Genomic DNA, 16,931 nt, shown 5'->3' with positions numbered 1-16,931 from the left:
AACTATCGGAGAGATTAGATTTCCTTTTTTCTTTTTCGTTTTGAACCCCCTCAGAATGAATTATTTAGTGGATCGTGGCATGACGAGCACCAGCCCCCAAATTGTCGTGGGAATGATACAAACCCACTCTGACAACATAAGGAGACAAAACTCTGCTCACTTTCACGCCATGAACACCAGAAGAGGAACGTTCGTAATGTCCACTGTTCGCCTGCTTTATATCTACAGTATGTGGCACTTTGTTCTCAGGTCAAAGGGCACACAGGTCAAAGGTCAGGGTCTTCTGTTGACCTCCAGGTGGGCAACCCGGCCTTAGTTTAGTCAGTCAGATGGTGCATTGTGCAGGATTCAGCGGGATCGAACACAGTTTCTGTCTCAGGCCACATTAGAGTTCAGTCTGGTTCAGACGAGAGCTGTGATCGATATTCCTGCTTCACATTTATCACATATCCACACATGTGGGGGGGGGGCAGTCAGGGACAGGGAGTCCTTATCAGAGACCTCTCACCTGTCCTCTTTCTCCTCTTGAACCTCGTTGAGCTTTGTCCCTCAACAAATATTGACATGATCCGCCGCCAGAAAACGCAGCAGGTTTTTTTCCTAAATTTGTTCAGTAGAAGCCAAAATAACTTTTTACCGATCAGAACTTCATTGATTACATTCCATTACATAACATTACATGTCATTTAGCTGACGCTTTTATCCAAAGCGACTTACAATAAGTAATTAATAAAACTGTTAAATCAATCATTAATAGTACATTTTAAAAAGTCTAATTTATTTAAGATATTACATTATCAGGCTGTGAATACACTGTTTATTGTTTTTATTATTTTTATTGTTCTATTGTTTTATTCTATATCGATGTTTATTGTTTTTATTATTTGTATTGTTTTATTATTTGTATTGTTTTATTCTATGTCGATGTTTATTGTTTGTATTATTTGTATTGTTTTATTATTTGTATTGTTTTATTCTATGTCGATGTTTATTGTTTGTATTATTTGTATTGTTTTATTCTATGTCGATGTTTATTGTTTGAATTATTTGTATTGTTTTATTATTTGTATTGTTTTATTCTATGTCGATGTTTATTGTTTGTATTATTTGTATTGTTTTATTCTATGTCAATGTTTATTGTTTGTATTATTTGTATTGTTTTATTCTATGTCGATGTTTATTGTTTGTATTATTTGTATTGTTTTATTATTTGTATTGTTTTATTCTATGTCAATGTTTATTGTTATGCACCTTTCACCGGGTCAAATTCCTATTCCAATCAATGATTCTGATTCTGAATAGTTTTTGTTCTAAATAAAAAAAATAATTTACAAAATGATACTTTGACCATTAGATATGTAATCTCTATCAAGCCGAGTTAATTTTTAGTTTAAATGTGACTGTAAATGAAGAGAGACCGACCAAATCTGGTCTAAGTAATCGGAATACGTCATATTTCTGACCCAAAGGTCCCTCCGTACTCCACACAGCCACCTGAGTGACAGACAGGCCGCCCCTCCCCCTAACCCTCACCCCCCCCCCTTTGTCTCCCTCCTCATTGGCTACGTGCAGCTGTTCACGTGCACTCTGTGTGGGCTTTTCCGGCTGCGAGAGAAAAATGTGCAACAAGATTAGGATGTAAGGAGAGAGGAGCTCGCGACCACAGCGCGGATCAAAGACAACACCGCCGCCATGACTGCACCATATTAAAGGTGAGTCCGCAGGTAACGCGAGGTGCACAGACAGGTGCGGGGTGCAGAGGAGGAGCAGTTCGAGAGGTGGAGGACGGAAGGAGAAAAGAAGCGGTACAAGTGAGGAAGAGGAGGAAATGTTACTCCGGAGGAGAAAGTTGGTGAAGGTGTTGAGTGATGGCGGCTTGTTCATCGAGTTTAAAGAGCCGGAGCAGTGGAGAAAACTAGGTGTTCTCTCTGGAGGAAGAGATGGAGAAAACTAGGTGTTCTCTCTGGAGGAAGAGATGGAGAAAACTAGGTGTTTACGAGATTGAGAAAACTTGGATATATATATATATATATCTGGAGTCTCTGTGTTGTATTTCTACAATCCATGTCAACAACTGGAGTTGGAAGCACTGGAGGCCACAAAGGCAGCAGAAGAATGGTCAGCCCATTGTACTCCATGAGAGGATGGACTGAGCTCTTCAGGACTTGTGTTTTAAATGATGGGCGCTTCACAAGGATTAATTGAGGTAATGAAAGTTTAGACCCGTTAGCATCTCGTCCTCCTCTCTGGGAGGTAGGGCAGCATTCTGCTCTTGGACAAAGGCAAACTAAACAAGGAATCTGAGGTCTAAACGTCAATGGGTTTTATTCCTGCTCTATGTAACTGCTATATGTAGCTCGTTGTAACTATGTAGCTCCTTGTAACAATGCAGCTCTATGTAGCTCTTTGTAACTATGTAGCTCCTTGTAACAATGTAGCTCTATGTAATTATGTAGCTCTATGTAGCTCCTTGTAACTATGTAGCTCTATGTAGCTCCTTGTAACAATGTAGCTCTATGTAATTATGTAGCTCAATGTAACTATGTAGCTCCAGGTAACTATGCAACTCAATGTAACTCCATGTAGCTTTATGTAACTCTGGGTAGCTCCAGGTAGTGCTCTGTAGCTCAACTCCAGTTAGCTCTCTGTAGCGCTCCTATAGCTTCAGGTAGCTCTCTGTAGCTCTATGTAGCAGGTAGCTCTCTGTAGCTCAACTCCGGGTAGCTTCAGATAGCTCTCTGTAGGTCTATGTAGCTCCAGGTAGCTTTCTGTAGCTCCAGGTAACTATATCTAGTACTCTCTGTAGCTCTTTTTAGTACCAAATGGATATATGTAGCTCTCTGTATCTCTATGTAGCTATATGTAACTCTTGAGCTACAAAAAGCTACACATCTTAGCTCCAGGTAACTCTATGTAGCTCCAGGTAACTCTATGTAGCGCCAGGTAACTATGTAGCGCCAGTCAGCTCCAGGTAGCTCTCTGTAGCTCTCTGTGTAGTGGGGGGGGGGGGGGGGGGGGGTCTGTCCGTGTGGTCCGATAGCAGAAACTAAAACGTCTCTACAGTATGTTGACATAAATATATACATTATTATAAGGTCCCTCATAAGTTGAACGTGGTGAAGATCTGGGTTCTATCTGGCAGGAACTTGATCCAACACCTCCTTTGTGTAAATAACCACCTTCTGTTATCTCCTTTTTATTTGCCTTCCAAGTCTCCTGTAAATGTATTTAAATCTTTTAAAAAGGGTGAGCATCGTTTATAATTCCCATACTGAGTTTTATATTATTATTATTATTATTATTATTATTATTATAATTGTTGTTTGTCTCTCCATAGACGAGTTGTAAGACCCCTGATTGGTTCTGGTCCTGACCAATCGGCTGCCCTGACCCACTCTGCTCGAGGTTAATACCGTAACCAATCAGTGGGATCAATATTTAGGCCTCATTGACACATGGATATGTATGTGTATGTGTGTATATATATATATATATATATATATATATATATACACACACACACACACACACACACACACACACACACACACACCTACCTACCTACCTGTGTTATCAAGCCGCTGGAGCAGCAATCTAACAGCACCATGACTTACATTTACTCATGCGTGACCTCATGTCCTCTCTGTTCCAGAGCCAGCCGACCAACATGACTCTCCCTCTGTACCTGTCCAAGGAGGAGTTTGTGTACAGGATGTCTCCTCAAACAGGCAAACCTGCTCTGAACTCCTGCTTGAGGCTGCAGCACTCCTTCTCTGTGGACCAGGTGGACCCCGAGGACGGGCCAGCCCCCAGGAAGGACTCGAGAAAGGCCAAGAAGCAGGTGACCTTCGCCGACCACCGAGGGTTGTCTCTAACCAAAGTGAAGACGTTCTCTCAGTTCGACGATCCCATCGACATCCCGCTGAACATCCAGGAGATGCTCAGCTCCGCTCTGTCTCTGATGTCCGAGGAGGACAAGCTGGTGCTGGACTTCACTCAGCCCTCCTCAGACTACCTGCACTTCCGCCAGAGTCTGGAGAGGAACTTGGTGTGTCTGGAGCACTGCGTGCTGAAGGAGCGAGCTCTGGCGGGAACCGTGAAGGTCAAAAACGTGTCCTTCGAGAAGGCCGTGAAGCTGCGGTTGACATCGGATGGCTGGAGGAGCCACCGAGACGTGCACTGTGAGTACGTGAAGGACTCGTACCCCACCTCCTACAGCGACACCTTCTCCTTCAGCGCCGCGCTGCCGGAGCAGCTGAGGCCTCACGAGCGGGTGGAGTTCGCCGTCTGCTACGAGGTCTGTGGGCGCGAGTACTGGGACAGCAACCAGGGGGGCAACTACCGGACCGCCTGGTCCTCCGCCAGGGGGAGCCGGCAGGGCGCCTGCAGCCGCCACACAGACTCCTTTGACTTTGGGATTCATTTCGACCGCTACGGAAGCCCCACCTGCTCACACGGCATCTTCCCCGACTGGCCGAGCTACGCGGGATACGAGAACACAGGCCCGTACTACTGAACCGGAAGCACAAACGCTCAAGGGTCCTCATCGTAGGCTCATCTTCTGTGGGAAGGGTTAACTGGTTTACCTGGGTTAGCTGAGTTAGCTGGTTTAACTGGGTTACCCGGATTAACTGGTTTACCTGGGTTACCCGTCTGGTTACTTCATTAGAGTAACGTTACATCTTGAGCCTGCACACCTTTACGCGTCGTTGTCTTCTTGTCTGTCTTTACCTGGGTTAATTTGATGACGTGAGCCGGTTCTGCATCATGTTATTTATCCGACCTGAAGAACCTTTTGCACCTTTTTTTATTTGTAAACAATGTCTTGTTTGTTATTAAAATTATTTCTGAAGTCTGATTGTACACGTGATCTCATGTTTTAGCCAATAAATTAAAGTCAAACATTTGAACTTCTTGTTCGTTATTTACTGTTTGCTGTTATTTAATGTTGATGTGAAACAATACAAACTGGGTTAAAGAGACATTTTGTTTTATTTGGGCAAGAGAACACAATACAAACGAGAACAATGACACAGAATATTTATGAAGAAAAACTAAACGAACAATGTTACATTTGGGAAACTCCCCCAGTGTCTGTAGAACTGAACTGGTCCTGGACTCTCAGGACTCTGCTGCTGGTCCTGAAATATTGAATAAGTGCAACTTAAACCATGTTGTATTGTGTTGTTGGTTCAGAACTATGTTAGTCCTCAGAAATCTGTCATGAAGATCAGTTGAATGCAGACTCGGTCTCCTGTTTCTCCTGTCTGGCGGTTCAGTTTCCCACACACCACGTGTCCCTATATACCACCTGTCCCCTACACACCACGTGTCCCTATATACTACCTGTCCCCTACACACCACGTGTCCCTATACACCACGTGTCCCTATATACCACCTGTCCCCTACACAGGTGTCCCCTACACACCACGTGTCCCTATACACCACGTGTCCCTATATACCACCTGTCCCCTACACACCACGTGTCCCTATATACCACCTGTCCCCTACACACGTGTCCCTACTAAACACCACCTGTCCCCTACGCACCACGTGTCCCTATATACCACCTGTCCCCTACACACGTGTCCCTACTAAACACCACCTGTCCCCTACACACCACGTGTCCCTATACACCACGTGTCCCTATATACCACCTGTCCCCTACACAGGTGTCCCCTACACACCACGTGTCCCTATACACCACGTGTCCCTATATACCACCTGTCCCCTACACACCACGTGTCCCTATATACCACCTGTCCCCTACACACGTGTCCCTACTAAACACCACCTGTCCCCTACGCACCACGTGTCCCTATATACCACCTGTCCCCTACACACGTGTCCCTACTAAACACCACCTGTCCCCTACACACCACGTGTCCCTATATACCACCTGTCCCCTACACACCACGTGTCCCTATACACCACCTGTCCCCTACACACGTGTCCCTACTAAACACCACCTGTCCCTAAACACCACGTGTCCCTATATACCACCTGTGTCCCTACTAAACACCACCTGTCCCTAAACACCACGTGTCCCTATATACCACCTGTGTCCCTACTAAACACCACCTGTCCCCTACACACGTGTCCCTACTAAACACCACCTGTCCCCTACACACCACCTGTCCCTATACACCACCTGTCCCCTACTACACACCACCTTACCCTATACACCACCTGTCCCTACACACATATCCCTACTAAACACCACCTGTCCCCTACACACGTGTCCCTACTACACACCACCTGTCCCCTACACACGTGTCCCTACTACACACCACCTGTCCCCTACACACGTGTCCCTATACACCACGTGTCCCTACTACACACCACCTGTCCCCTACACACGTGTCCCTACTACACACCACCTGTCCCCTACACACGTGTCCCTATACACCACGTGTCCCTACTACACACCACCTGTCCCTACTACACACCACCTGTCCCCTACACATGTGTCCCTATACACCACCTGTCCCTACTACACACCACCTGTCCCCTACACACGTGTCCCTATACACCACGTGTCCCTATACACCACGTGTCCCTACTACACACCACTTGGCCCTATACACATAGGCTACACATGTGTCCCTAAACACCCGTCCCTACACACCACCTGAAACCGTCCCTACACACCAGGTGTCTTTGTCCCTCCATGTCACAGGTGTGACATGGCAGGGACAGACAAAGGGACAGACAAAGGGACAGACAAAGGGACAGGGAAAGATGTGTTTCACCTGTAAACTAAATTCAAAAGTTCTGTTTGAATGTTTAAATGTTTAGATTTTCTGCATGTGCGGATGAGGAGGAGGAGGATGAAATTGGTGATGAAGAAGTTGGTGATGATGATGAATCTTCACAGTTCACTTGAACACTGTGGTTGTGGATCAAAGCACAAACCTATTATTCACATAATATTCTTTATTATTCGTTTTCATTTGCACATCGTGTCCTGCAGATGGAGACAAAGTCCTTCCATGTGAAGATATAGTAGCTCATGTTATGATCACTTTCATTTATTTAAAGCATGTTTATATATATATATATATATATATATATATATATATATATATATATATATATAAACATAAAGATTCTGTTGGAAGTCGGATGCGTTCATTTAAAATGTTTATCACTCTGGAAAAGTTTCTTTAAAACCATAAATGTGTTTTTTTTATATTCACTTGTGGATTTCTCTGCTCAATTGTAGCCAGTTAGAACAATCACTTCCTCCTCCTCCTCCTCCTCCTCCTCCTCCTCCTCCTCCTCCTCCTCCTCCTCCTCCTCCTCCTCCTCCTCCTCCTCCTCCTCCTCCTCTCCACGCAGCAGAAGGGAGGAGAAAGGGAGGAGGAGGGTTCACAGATCTGACGCAGTGTGAGCGGCCGCCTCACTTCCACTCCCCGCTCCCAGGAAGGAGACCCAGCGGCTCGGGAGGCTCCCACAAACACTGCGATCTATCCGGGCACGGAGCTCCAGAGGACGGCGCGCGGTGGCGATGAGGACGCCCGTGAAGGACGCACTGAACCCGCGGCGCCGCGCCTCGGATTGGGGATCAAACCCGGAGCTGTAACCGCGTTTGTTGTCATTGTGCGCGGAGTGGCGCAGGAGAAGAGGATGCCTCCGCGGCCGCAGACGCTGCTCCTGCTCCCGCCCCGACGCCTCGGTTTCCCCCGACACGACCCGTCTTTTGTCTCCTCTCTGGCGGAGGGTTTGCCGTCGAGGGGCGAGCTGGTTTCTGAAGCACCCCGTCCACCATGCTGCGCGCTCGGTCTCCATGAAAACTCTCCATGATAACAAGGAGGAGGCGGCGGAGGAGGAGGCGGGGTCCGGCTGCAAAGCCATGGAGGACAAGGAGAACGATCTGAAAACGGCCAGGTTGTGCAGGGACGCCGCCCTCCGCTCCAGGAAGCTGCGGAGCAACCTGCGCCAGCTCACCCTCTGCTCCGAAGACAACCAGATCGTCCTGCCGGAGGACATCGCCGAGGTGGAGGCGCTCAATCTGGGCAACAACTCGCTGCAGGAGCTGCCAGACGGGCTGGCATCCACCCTCAACAACCTGCGCGTCCTCGTGCTCCGCAGGAACAAGTTCTCCGCCGTTCCCCAGGTGGTGTTTGAGCTGGTGCAGCTGGTGGAGCTCGACATGAGCCACAACTGCCTGAGAAGCCTCCCTGAAGGTGTGGGCCAGCTGAAGGCGCTGAAGAAGCTCTGCGTCAGTCACAACAAGATCCAGACTCTGCCGGCTCAGATCGGAGCGCTTCAGTCTCTGGAGGAACTCGACCTCAGCTTCAACGACCTGCACGACCTCCCCGGGTCATTCTCCAGCCTCGCCAAGCTGCGGACTCTGGACGCGGATCACAACAAGCTGAACCGGTTCCCCCCCGAGATCCTGGCCCTCAGCGAGCTGGAGGAGCTGGACTGCTCTGGCAACAAGTTTGAGGCGTTGCCGGCGGACGTCATGAAGCTGCGCTCCATCAAGATCCTGTGGCTCAGCAGTCTCCACATGTCCTCGCTGCCGGACTCCTTCTGTCTCCTGCACCACCTGGAGAGCCTGATGCTGGACGGGAACGAGCTCTCGGCGCTGCCCGCTGCTTTCAGCCGCATGCAAAGACTCAAAATGCTCAATCTGTCCTCTAACGAGTTTGAGAACTTCCCCCAGGTAATTTTAAGCATTACAGGGTTGGAGGAAATTTACCTGAGCAGGAACAAACTGACTCACCTCCCGGAGGAAGTGGGTCAGCTGGGGAAGCTGGCCAACCTTTGGCTGGACAACAACAACATCACGTACCTGCCCGACTCCATCGTGGAGCTGCAGAGGTTGGAGGAACTTGTTTTACAGGGTAACCAAATCGCCATTCTTCCAGATGACTTTGGGAATCTGTCCAAAGTGAACATCTGGAAGGTGAAGGACAACCCTCTCATCCAGCCTCCGTACGAGGTTTGCATGAAGGGGATCCCGTACATCGCGGCCTACCAGAAGGAGCTGGCTCAGGTGCAGCTCGCCGTGAAGCCGCGCCTCAAACTGGTCTTGATGGGGACGACCAACGCCGGGAAAACCCTGCTGAGGCAGAGCGTGGTGAGCGTGCAGCAGGACGTTAAGGCCGTCCAGGGAAACAAAGGGATCGAGGTCACGGACTGGGTGGCGGACGCTGAGCGCTGTCTCACCTTTCTGGTGTTTGATTTGTCAGGGAAGCAAAACTACGACCTCATCAACCCCTTCTTCCTCTCCCCCGGTGCTCTCTACGTCCTCGCTGTGAATCTTCAAACGTATTCGCCCGAGGACTTTTACGCCCACGTGGGGTATTTCCTCCACCTCCTCAGTGCCAAAGTGCCCCACGCGGTGGTGTGCTTGGTGGGGACGCACGCAGACCTGTGTGGAGAGGTGGAGCTGGAGGAGAAGAGTCTGGACATTCACAGGCAGATCGGCCTGCAGGAGAAGAGGGACATCCACATCCTGAGGAGCAAGGCTCTGCAGGTGGACCAGGCGCTGGAGCAGGGCTACAACCTCCGCTCCTCCAGCCCCCACGTCCTCTTCTACGGCGTCTCCGACAGGAACCTGAGGCGGAGGAAATCGCAGCTGCAGTACATGCTGAACCACCGGCTGCAGATCTTGTCTCCGGTGCTCAACGTCAGCTGCACAGAGACCCAGAGGAACATCCAGAGGCTGAGGGATAAGCTCATGTCCGTCGCAGACCACAGAGACATCTTCCCCAACCTCCACCGCGTGCTGCCAAAGTCCTGGCAGATACTGGAGGAGCTGCACTTTAAGCCCAAAGACCTGTGGCTGTCGTGGTGGGACTCGGCCCGTCTGGGCCTCCAGGCCGGGCTCACGGAGGACCGCCTGCAGAGCGCCTTGTCCTACCTGCACGAGAGCGGCAAGCTGCTCTACTTCGAGGACAGCCTCACCCTGAAGGAGTACGTGTTTCACAATCTTCCGCGGTTCATTGCAATCTTAAACGTGTTCTTCCAGAGGGATGAGTCCTCCCTGCTGGCCAGGCTCCTCTCCGAGGGGGGGAGGGGGGACAAGGGGAGGGTGAGTCTGGTTGTAGAGGACGAGAAGGGAGAGAACCTCAAGGTGACCCATCTGCAGCACCACGTGGAGGGCTTCCTCCAACACGGCCTTCTGCCTTCCAACGTCATCCGCCTGCTCCTCCGGACGCTCATCCAGACCCAGCAGGACCTCCACCTGATCATGGAGCTGCTGGAGAAGATGGGCATCTGCTACTGCATCAACAAACCGCGCAGCCGGCCCCTGAACGGAGCCACGGCGTGGTACAAGTTCCCCAGCTACGTCAGCAGCGAGGAGCCCCGGGTGGAGGCCTCGGCCAGCGGGGGCTCCTCGCCTCCGTGCCCCTTCTTCTCCGTGGAGCAGCTGCACATCCAGTACAGCTTCCCCTTCCTGTTTCCTCCCGGACTGTTCGCCCGCTTCAGCGTGCAGATCAACAGCCACGTGGTGCAGAGATCGGACGGCCGGCGGCAGATCCTGGCCTATCGGGGGAAAGTCCCCGTGGTGATCAGCCACCGGCCGTCCAGAGGGAAGCTGCAGCCGGAGACGCTGTCCATCGCCAGCCACGCCTCGCTGCCCAACATCTGGACCGCCTGGCAGGCCGTCACGCCGCTGGTGGAGGAGCTGAACCTGCTGCTGCAGGAGTGGCCCGGCCTGCTCTACTCCGCCCACATCCTGTGCTCCAAGTGCCTGAAGAGAGGCTCGTCCAGCCCGCACGCCTTTCCAGGTAAAACCACATATATATATATACCGTATATATCTTTTTATTTTTTTTCATTTAAGAAGCTTTAAACAGAGAATAGAAGAATGACTAAAAGGTTTCATCGATTAAAAAAACAAAAGAAGATTGTAGAAGTTGAAAATAAAATTATGTCCTAAAAATAATACAATTTATTTTCTAAGATGCATGAGTCGTGATCTTTGATTCTTAAAAGTCAAAGGACACAAACGTAAGTTAAATCATGAGACATTCATCATGAGAGCGTCGGAGGCTAACAGTCTGTTTCCAGTCTTTATGCTAAGCTAAGCTAACCAGCTGTAGGATCAACCCTCAGAGGAACACTGAGGAAGAGGAGTCCACTAAATGATGATGGTCGTCTCCTTTGTCTCTTGATCCTCGTTTTATTTTCCTTTTTTTCCGATCCATTAAACACTCAGCTTTTAAGAGCTTTTATTGTGGCGGGCTGATGTGATTACACTGATACATAATCAATAATTCAGTCAGTCAGAAGGTTTTTATACACCGACAGAGATGAAAATGTGCAGATGTTTCTGCTTGATTCCCGAGTTTTAAATTGTAATACTTCATAATAGTTTCTCCGTGTTTTTATAACCTGTCTCCTTCAAAATAAAATACCTGCAGCCGTTTTACACAACTCAAAATACTGAATATAAAGGATCCTGATCAGCTTTGAGTCTCGACATGTTCAGACTGAAACCTGAAACTACAGGATGTCGACAGGTCGGCTTCTCCCTCTCCCTTCTCCTTCTCCCTTCTCCTTCTCCCTTCTCCCTCTCCCTTCTCCCTCTCCCTTCTCCCTCTCCTTCTCCCTCTCCCTTCTCCTTCTCCTTCTCCTTCTTCTCCTTCTCCTTCTCCTTCTCCTTCTCCTTCTTCTCCTTCTCCTTCTCCCTCTCCTTCTCCTTCTCCTTCTCCCTCTCCTTCTCCTTCTCCCTCTCCTTCTCCTTCTCTGGTTCTAATCTGACTTTAATCCAGTAACTGGATTAAGACGACCAGAGAGTCAGAGTGAGACAAGATCCACGAGAGGGAAAGTGCTGTGCATATATATATATATATATATATATATATATATATATATATATATATATATATATATATATATATATATGTGTGTGTGTGTGGACTCTCTCTCTCTGTCCCTCTCTCACTCTGACTCACTCTGACTCTCTCTGACTCACTATGACTCTCTCTGTCTGTATATCTCTGACTCTGTCTCTCTCTGTCTCACTCTGACTCTGTCCCTCTCACTCTGACTCTCTCTCACTCTGTCTCTCTCTCACTCTCTCTGTCTGTATATCTCTGACTCTCTCTGACTCTAACTCTCTGTCTCTCTCTCACTCTCTCTGTCTGTATATCTCTGACTCTCTCTGACTCTAACTCTCTGTCTCTCTCTCTCTCTCTGTCTCACTCTGACTCTGTCCCTCTCTCACTCTGACTCTCTCTCTCTCTCACTCTCTCTGTATATCTCTGACTCTAACTCTCTGTCTCTCTCTCTGTCACTCTGACTCTGTCCCTCTCTCACTCTGTCTCTGTCTCACTCTCTCTGTCTGTATATCTCTGACTCTCTCTGACTCTCTCTGACTCTAACTCTCTGTCTCTCTCTCTGTCTCACTCTGTCCCTCTCTCACTCTGACTCTCTCTCACTCTGTCTCTGTCTCACTCTCTCTGTCTGTATATCTCTGACTCTCTCTGACTCTCTCTCTCTGACTCAGTTATTTCTGGAGTGCTTCCTATGGAGCTGGAGCAGGCCACACATTCCTGAGCACCTCTCAGTCGGTGCAGCTGCTGATCACTGAGGATTATTCTGATCTGACTCGTCACCAGATCTGTGTCCCTGAGCTTCATCCGACTCGTTCTGCTCCGTTTCTCCCTGTTTTTATCTCTGAGTCTCTACCGGAGACAGAGAGCTGTTTGCTACTGCTGCTAGCACGTTAGCTCGTATGTCCACGATATGGAACTTCTTGTAACGTTCAGCTATTTCACTACTTTCTGTCATTTTATAATTCAAGCAATTAATTTAATATCGGGAGAATAATGGACCAAAAAGTCGATGATGAGAATAATATGAAGCCATCCATCCCATAATACTGGAACAGATATCACGTTATCATTAGCAACGATCAGCTCATTCACACTGCACACCTCTCGCTCTCTTCCTTCTCCCTACTGAGCATGTGCAGTACGCAGCTGTAGTTCAGTGTCCTCTGAACCCGAGCGGACTATTTGTGGGCCGGAGCTCCGGTTTCTGTCCTGAAGGTCACGGAGACCTTCAGCTGGGTCTGATGAAGGAGGGTCTTATCAACAGCTACATCATTACAATACTACTGATGGACAAATACCAACAAACATGGACTATGAGGCCATTTTGATCCTGAAGAAACAGAGATTATTATTATGAGGTCATCGGGAGTGGGTTGGTTTTAGTTTGGGATGTCTTCTGTCTGCAACCCAGTGCATCATGGGAGCAGCAGTGCATCATGGGAGCAGCTTTCTATGGTGTCTTCTGTCTGCAGCCCAGTGCATCATGGGAGCAGCAGTGCATCATGGGAACAGCAGTGCATCATGGGAGCAGCAGTGCATCATGGGAGCAGCTTTCTATGGTGTCTTCTGTCTGCAGCCCAGTGCATCATGGGAACAGCAGTGCATCATGGGAACAGCAGTGCATCATGGGAGCAGCAGTGCATCATGGGAGCAGCTTTCTATGGTGTCTTCTGTCTGCAACCCAGTGCATCATGGGAGCAGCAGTGCATCATGGGAGCAGCTTTCTATGGTGTCTTCTGTCTGCAGCCCAGTGCATCATGGGAGCAGCAGTGCATGATGGGAGCAGCAGTGCATCATGGGAGCAGCAGTGCATCATGGGAGCAGCAGTGCATCATGGGAGCAGCAGTGCATCATGGGAGCAGCAGTGCATCATGGGTGCAGCAGTGCATCATGGGCGCAGCAGTGCATCATGGGAGCAGCTTTCTATGGTGTCTTCTGTCTGCAGCCCAGTGCATCATGGGAGCAGCAGTGCATCATGGGTGCAGCAGTGCATCATGGGAGCAGCAGTGCATCATGGGAGCAGCAGTGCATGATGGGAGCAGCAGTGCATCATGGGCGCATCAGTGCATCATGGGAGCAGCAGTGCATCATGGGCGCAGCAGTGCATCATGGGAGCAGCAGTGCATCATGGGCGCAGCAGTGCATCATGGGCGCATCAGTGCATCATGGGAGCAGCAGTGCATCATGGGCGCAGCAGTGCATCATGGGCGCAGCAGTGCATCATGGGAGCATCAGTGCATCATGGGAGCAGCAGTGCATCATGGGCGCATCAGTGCATCATGGGAGCAGCAGTGCATCATGGGCGCAGCAGTGCATCATGGGAGCAGCAGTGCATCATGGGCGCAGCAGTGCATCATGGGAGCAGCAGTGCATCATGGGCGCAGCAGTGCATCATGGGCGCAGCAGTGCATCATGGGAGCAGCAGTGCATCATGGGCGCAGCAGTGCATCATGGGCGCATCAGTGCATCATGGGAGCAGCAGTGCATCATGGGCGCAGCAGTGCATCATGGGAGCAGCAGTGCATCATGGGCGCAGCAGTGCATCATGGGAGCAGCAGTGCATCATGGGCGCAGCAGTGCATCATGGGAGCAGCAGTGCATCATGGGCGCAGCAGTGCATCATGGGCGCAGCAGTGCATCATGGGTGCAGCAGCTCTGAGGTGGATTAGAGCGTAAGCTGATCTTTTGTTCTTGAAGCCTGTGACCTGGTTAACAGCTGACTGGTCATGTGATGAAGAGGAGGAACGGGTCCTTCCTCTTCATGAGCTGCTTGTGAACTCATTTCTATTTCAGGTCGAAGATTGTAAATATTTAAACGTCAGAAGTGAGCCAATGGGAGAGCAGGAAGACGTGATGCACATGGTTTTAATAGTTCATATTCCCAGCAACAGAACTCCTTCTCTGACTTCACGATAACATAAACAACGTTGTTCGATAAGGATCATAAATAATATTCTTTCATCAGAAACAGAACGACCGTAATCCGGTTTAAAGCAGCAGGATTTGCATCGTTGTTTATCTGAGCTGCTTGTGTTGTTGTTGTTATGATAAGCTGTTATTATGGGAATATGGACATTCAAACATATTCAGATTATAGTACTTTATATTTATATAAGTACCTCTGTGTGGACCAGTACGCTGAACTATATTCTTACTTTCTTTTAACTTGATTTTTTGTCACAGATGAAAAAACATTTACATATAATGTTTTACACATTATTCAGTATTGTTTATCTTTTTTGTAAAACAAAAATTAATAGTGATAGTTATAATATAAAACTGATAAAAGCATAAAGTATTTGTCCTGTTAACCTAGAAGAACCTGTCAACCGTCTGAGGCTCACAATGGAGCAGGAAGTGGAGTTTCCTGGAAACAGGAAGTGCTCCTCCTCCCAGAAGCGTCTCTTTTATCCTTTTATGGAGGCGAGTGGACGTCCTTCAGGAGCAGGAATGTAAATGTTCTCCTACCTGCTGATGGGGTTTGGGAGGGGGAGGGGGGGCATTCCTGCTCCTTGATGTCAGGTTACTGTGGGGGTTGGGGGGGGGGGAGGAGGAGGAGGAGGAGGAGGAGGAGGAGGACCACCTTACTTTGACCTAATTCAGGACACAGTTTACGATCCGTCGGCTGTGTCCACTGATGAAACACAGCTGATGGATGGAACCTTCACATAGCACTCAACATGCTATGAGGAAGTCTTAAAGGGAAAGTTCACTAACTCACCTGCATCGCCAGGTACACGCATCATGTAGGTGTTTTATTTTGAGACGGTTCTACCATATTCTGACTATTCAGACTGTATTCAGAAAGTATATCAGACTGTACTCAGACTGTATTCAGACTATTCTGACTGTATTCAGACTGTATTCTGCCTTCAGACTGTATTCTGACTGTACTCTGACTGTATTCTGCCTTCAGACTGTATTCTGACTGTATTCAGACTTCAGACTGCCTTCAGACTGTATTCTGACTGTACTCTGACTGTATTCTGACTGTACTCTGACTGTATTCAGACTTCAGACTGTATTCTGACTGTATTCAGACTTCAGACTGTATTCAGACTTCAGACTGTACTCTGACTGTACTCTGACTGTATTCTGCCTTCAGACTGTACTCTGACTGTACTCTGACTGTATTCAGACTATTCTGACTGTACTCTGACTGTATTCTGCCTTCAGACTGTACTCTGACTGTATTCTGCCTTCAGACTGTACTCTGACTGTACTCTGACTGTATTCTGCCTTCAGACTGTACTCTGACTGTACTCTGACTGTATTCTGCCTTCAGACTGTACTCTGACTGTACTCTGACTGTATTCAGACTTCAGACTGTACTCTGACTGTACTCTGACTGTATTCTGCCTTCAGACTGTACTCTGACTGTACTCTGACTGTATTCTGCCTTCAGACTGTACTCTGACTGTACTCTGACTGTATTCAGACTTCAGACTGTACTCTGACTGTACTCTGACTGTATTCTGCCTTCAGACTGTACTCTGACTGTACTCTGACTGTATTCTGCCTTCAGACTGTACTCTGACTGTAGCTCAGAGTAACAGATACTGTATCTCTGGCTTCAGTCCAACAGACCGATCGGCTCCAGACCTTCAGAGAAGTGAACGGATCAATAAGCCGAATGGTTTGAGTGCTGCTGGAGGTCAGATGAGTGATGGTTGATGTATTGATTCCATTAGAAACCCACCTGCTTCTTATCTTGTTGGCTTAGCAGAGAGCAAACATGGCAGCATTCAGTCAGACGCTTTGTTCCTGTGTGGAGAGGTCGATGACCTCTGACCTCCTGGCCAATGATTAAGCAAAGTAGTCCAACAGACAGTTTAAATCACACACATGCTACTCGGCTAAGCTAAGTAACGTTAGCTTGGATCAGAACTAGTTTTTAGTTACTGCTGAGGTTTAAAAACGCGTATCATATTTATATTTATACAACTCCTTCAGGCTTGTTTGTTTTTATTGAAAATGTTCGATGTATAATTTTATTTCAGATTATTATAAATAATATTATTTTTTACGACAAGATAAACACAATCAATTCACATAGACCCCCAAATGTATAATAATTAGAATACATTAACTAATAAATAGGAGTTAAAACAAATGGAAACTATAATAATAATA

At 48.2% G+C, this 16,931-nt stretch overlaps 2 protein-coding genes across 4 annotated transcripts in view; both read left to right on the top strand.

Annotated features, from left to right (window-relative positions):
- The first annotated feature begins 1,577 nt into the window (after positions 1-1,577).
- ppp1r3b (protein phosphatase 1, regulatory subunit 3B) lies at positions 1,578-4,914 on the top strand. 2 transcript variants are annotated; one of them, XM_034547669.1, is made up of 3 exons: positions 1,578-1,712; positions 3,338-3,405; positions 3,653-4,914. In XM_034547669.1, the coding sequence occupies exon 3, from the start codon at positions 3,668-3,670 to the stop codon at positions 4,514-4,516; it is 849 nt and encodes a 282-aa protein (XP_034403560.1). In that variant the 5' UTR covers positions 1,578-1,712; positions 3,338-3,405; positions 3,653-3,667; the 3' UTR covers positions 4,517-4,914. The 2 variants fall into 2 exon arrangements, with proteins under 2 accessions (XP_034403560.1, XP_034403559.1); XM_034547668.1 differs by lacking the exon at positions 3,338-3,405 and having other exon boundaries at positions 1,578-2,206.
- A 2,425-nt stretch (positions 4,915-7,339) lies between these two features.
- mfhas1 (malignant fibrous histiocytoma amplified sequence 1) overlaps positions 7,340-16,931 on the top strand; it is a 12,054-nt gene continuing 2,462 nt past the window's right edge. Inside the window, exon 1 of one of the 2 annotated variants that reach the window (XM_034547555.1) lies at positions 7,340-10,745. In XM_034547555.1, coding sequence (XP_034403446.1) covers positions 7,790-10,745 — 2,956 coding nt within the window. In that variant the 5' untranslated portion in view covers positions 7,340-7,789. The remainder of the gene's footprint in view (positions 10,746-16,931) is intronic. The other variant, XM_034547556.1, reaches the window with a different exon arrangement.

Source organism: Cyclopterus lumpus, chromosome 12 (genome assembly GCF_009769545.1).
Source record: "Cyclopterus lumpus isolate fCycLum1 chromosome 12, fCycLum1.pri, whole genome shotgun sequence".
Classification (NCBI taxonomy): domain Eukaryota; kingdom Metazoa; phylum Chordata; class Actinopteri; order Perciformes; family Cyclopteridae; genus Cyclopterus; species Cyclopterus lumpus.
Note: the sequence above shows the minus strand (reverse complement) of the source record. Positions and strands in the feature narration are given on the sequence as shown.

What these genes read in the sequence shown, in the direction of transcription:
- ppp1r3b (XM_034547668.1), top strand. Translation starts at nt 2,177, where the DNA reads ATGATGGGCGCTTCACAAGGATTAATTGAG. An exon ending in CTTCACAAGGATTAATTGAG is followed by an intron (nt 2,207 to 3,652) that starts GTAATGAAAGTT and finishes TCTCTGTTCCAG; the next exon opens with AGCCAGCCGACCAACATGAC.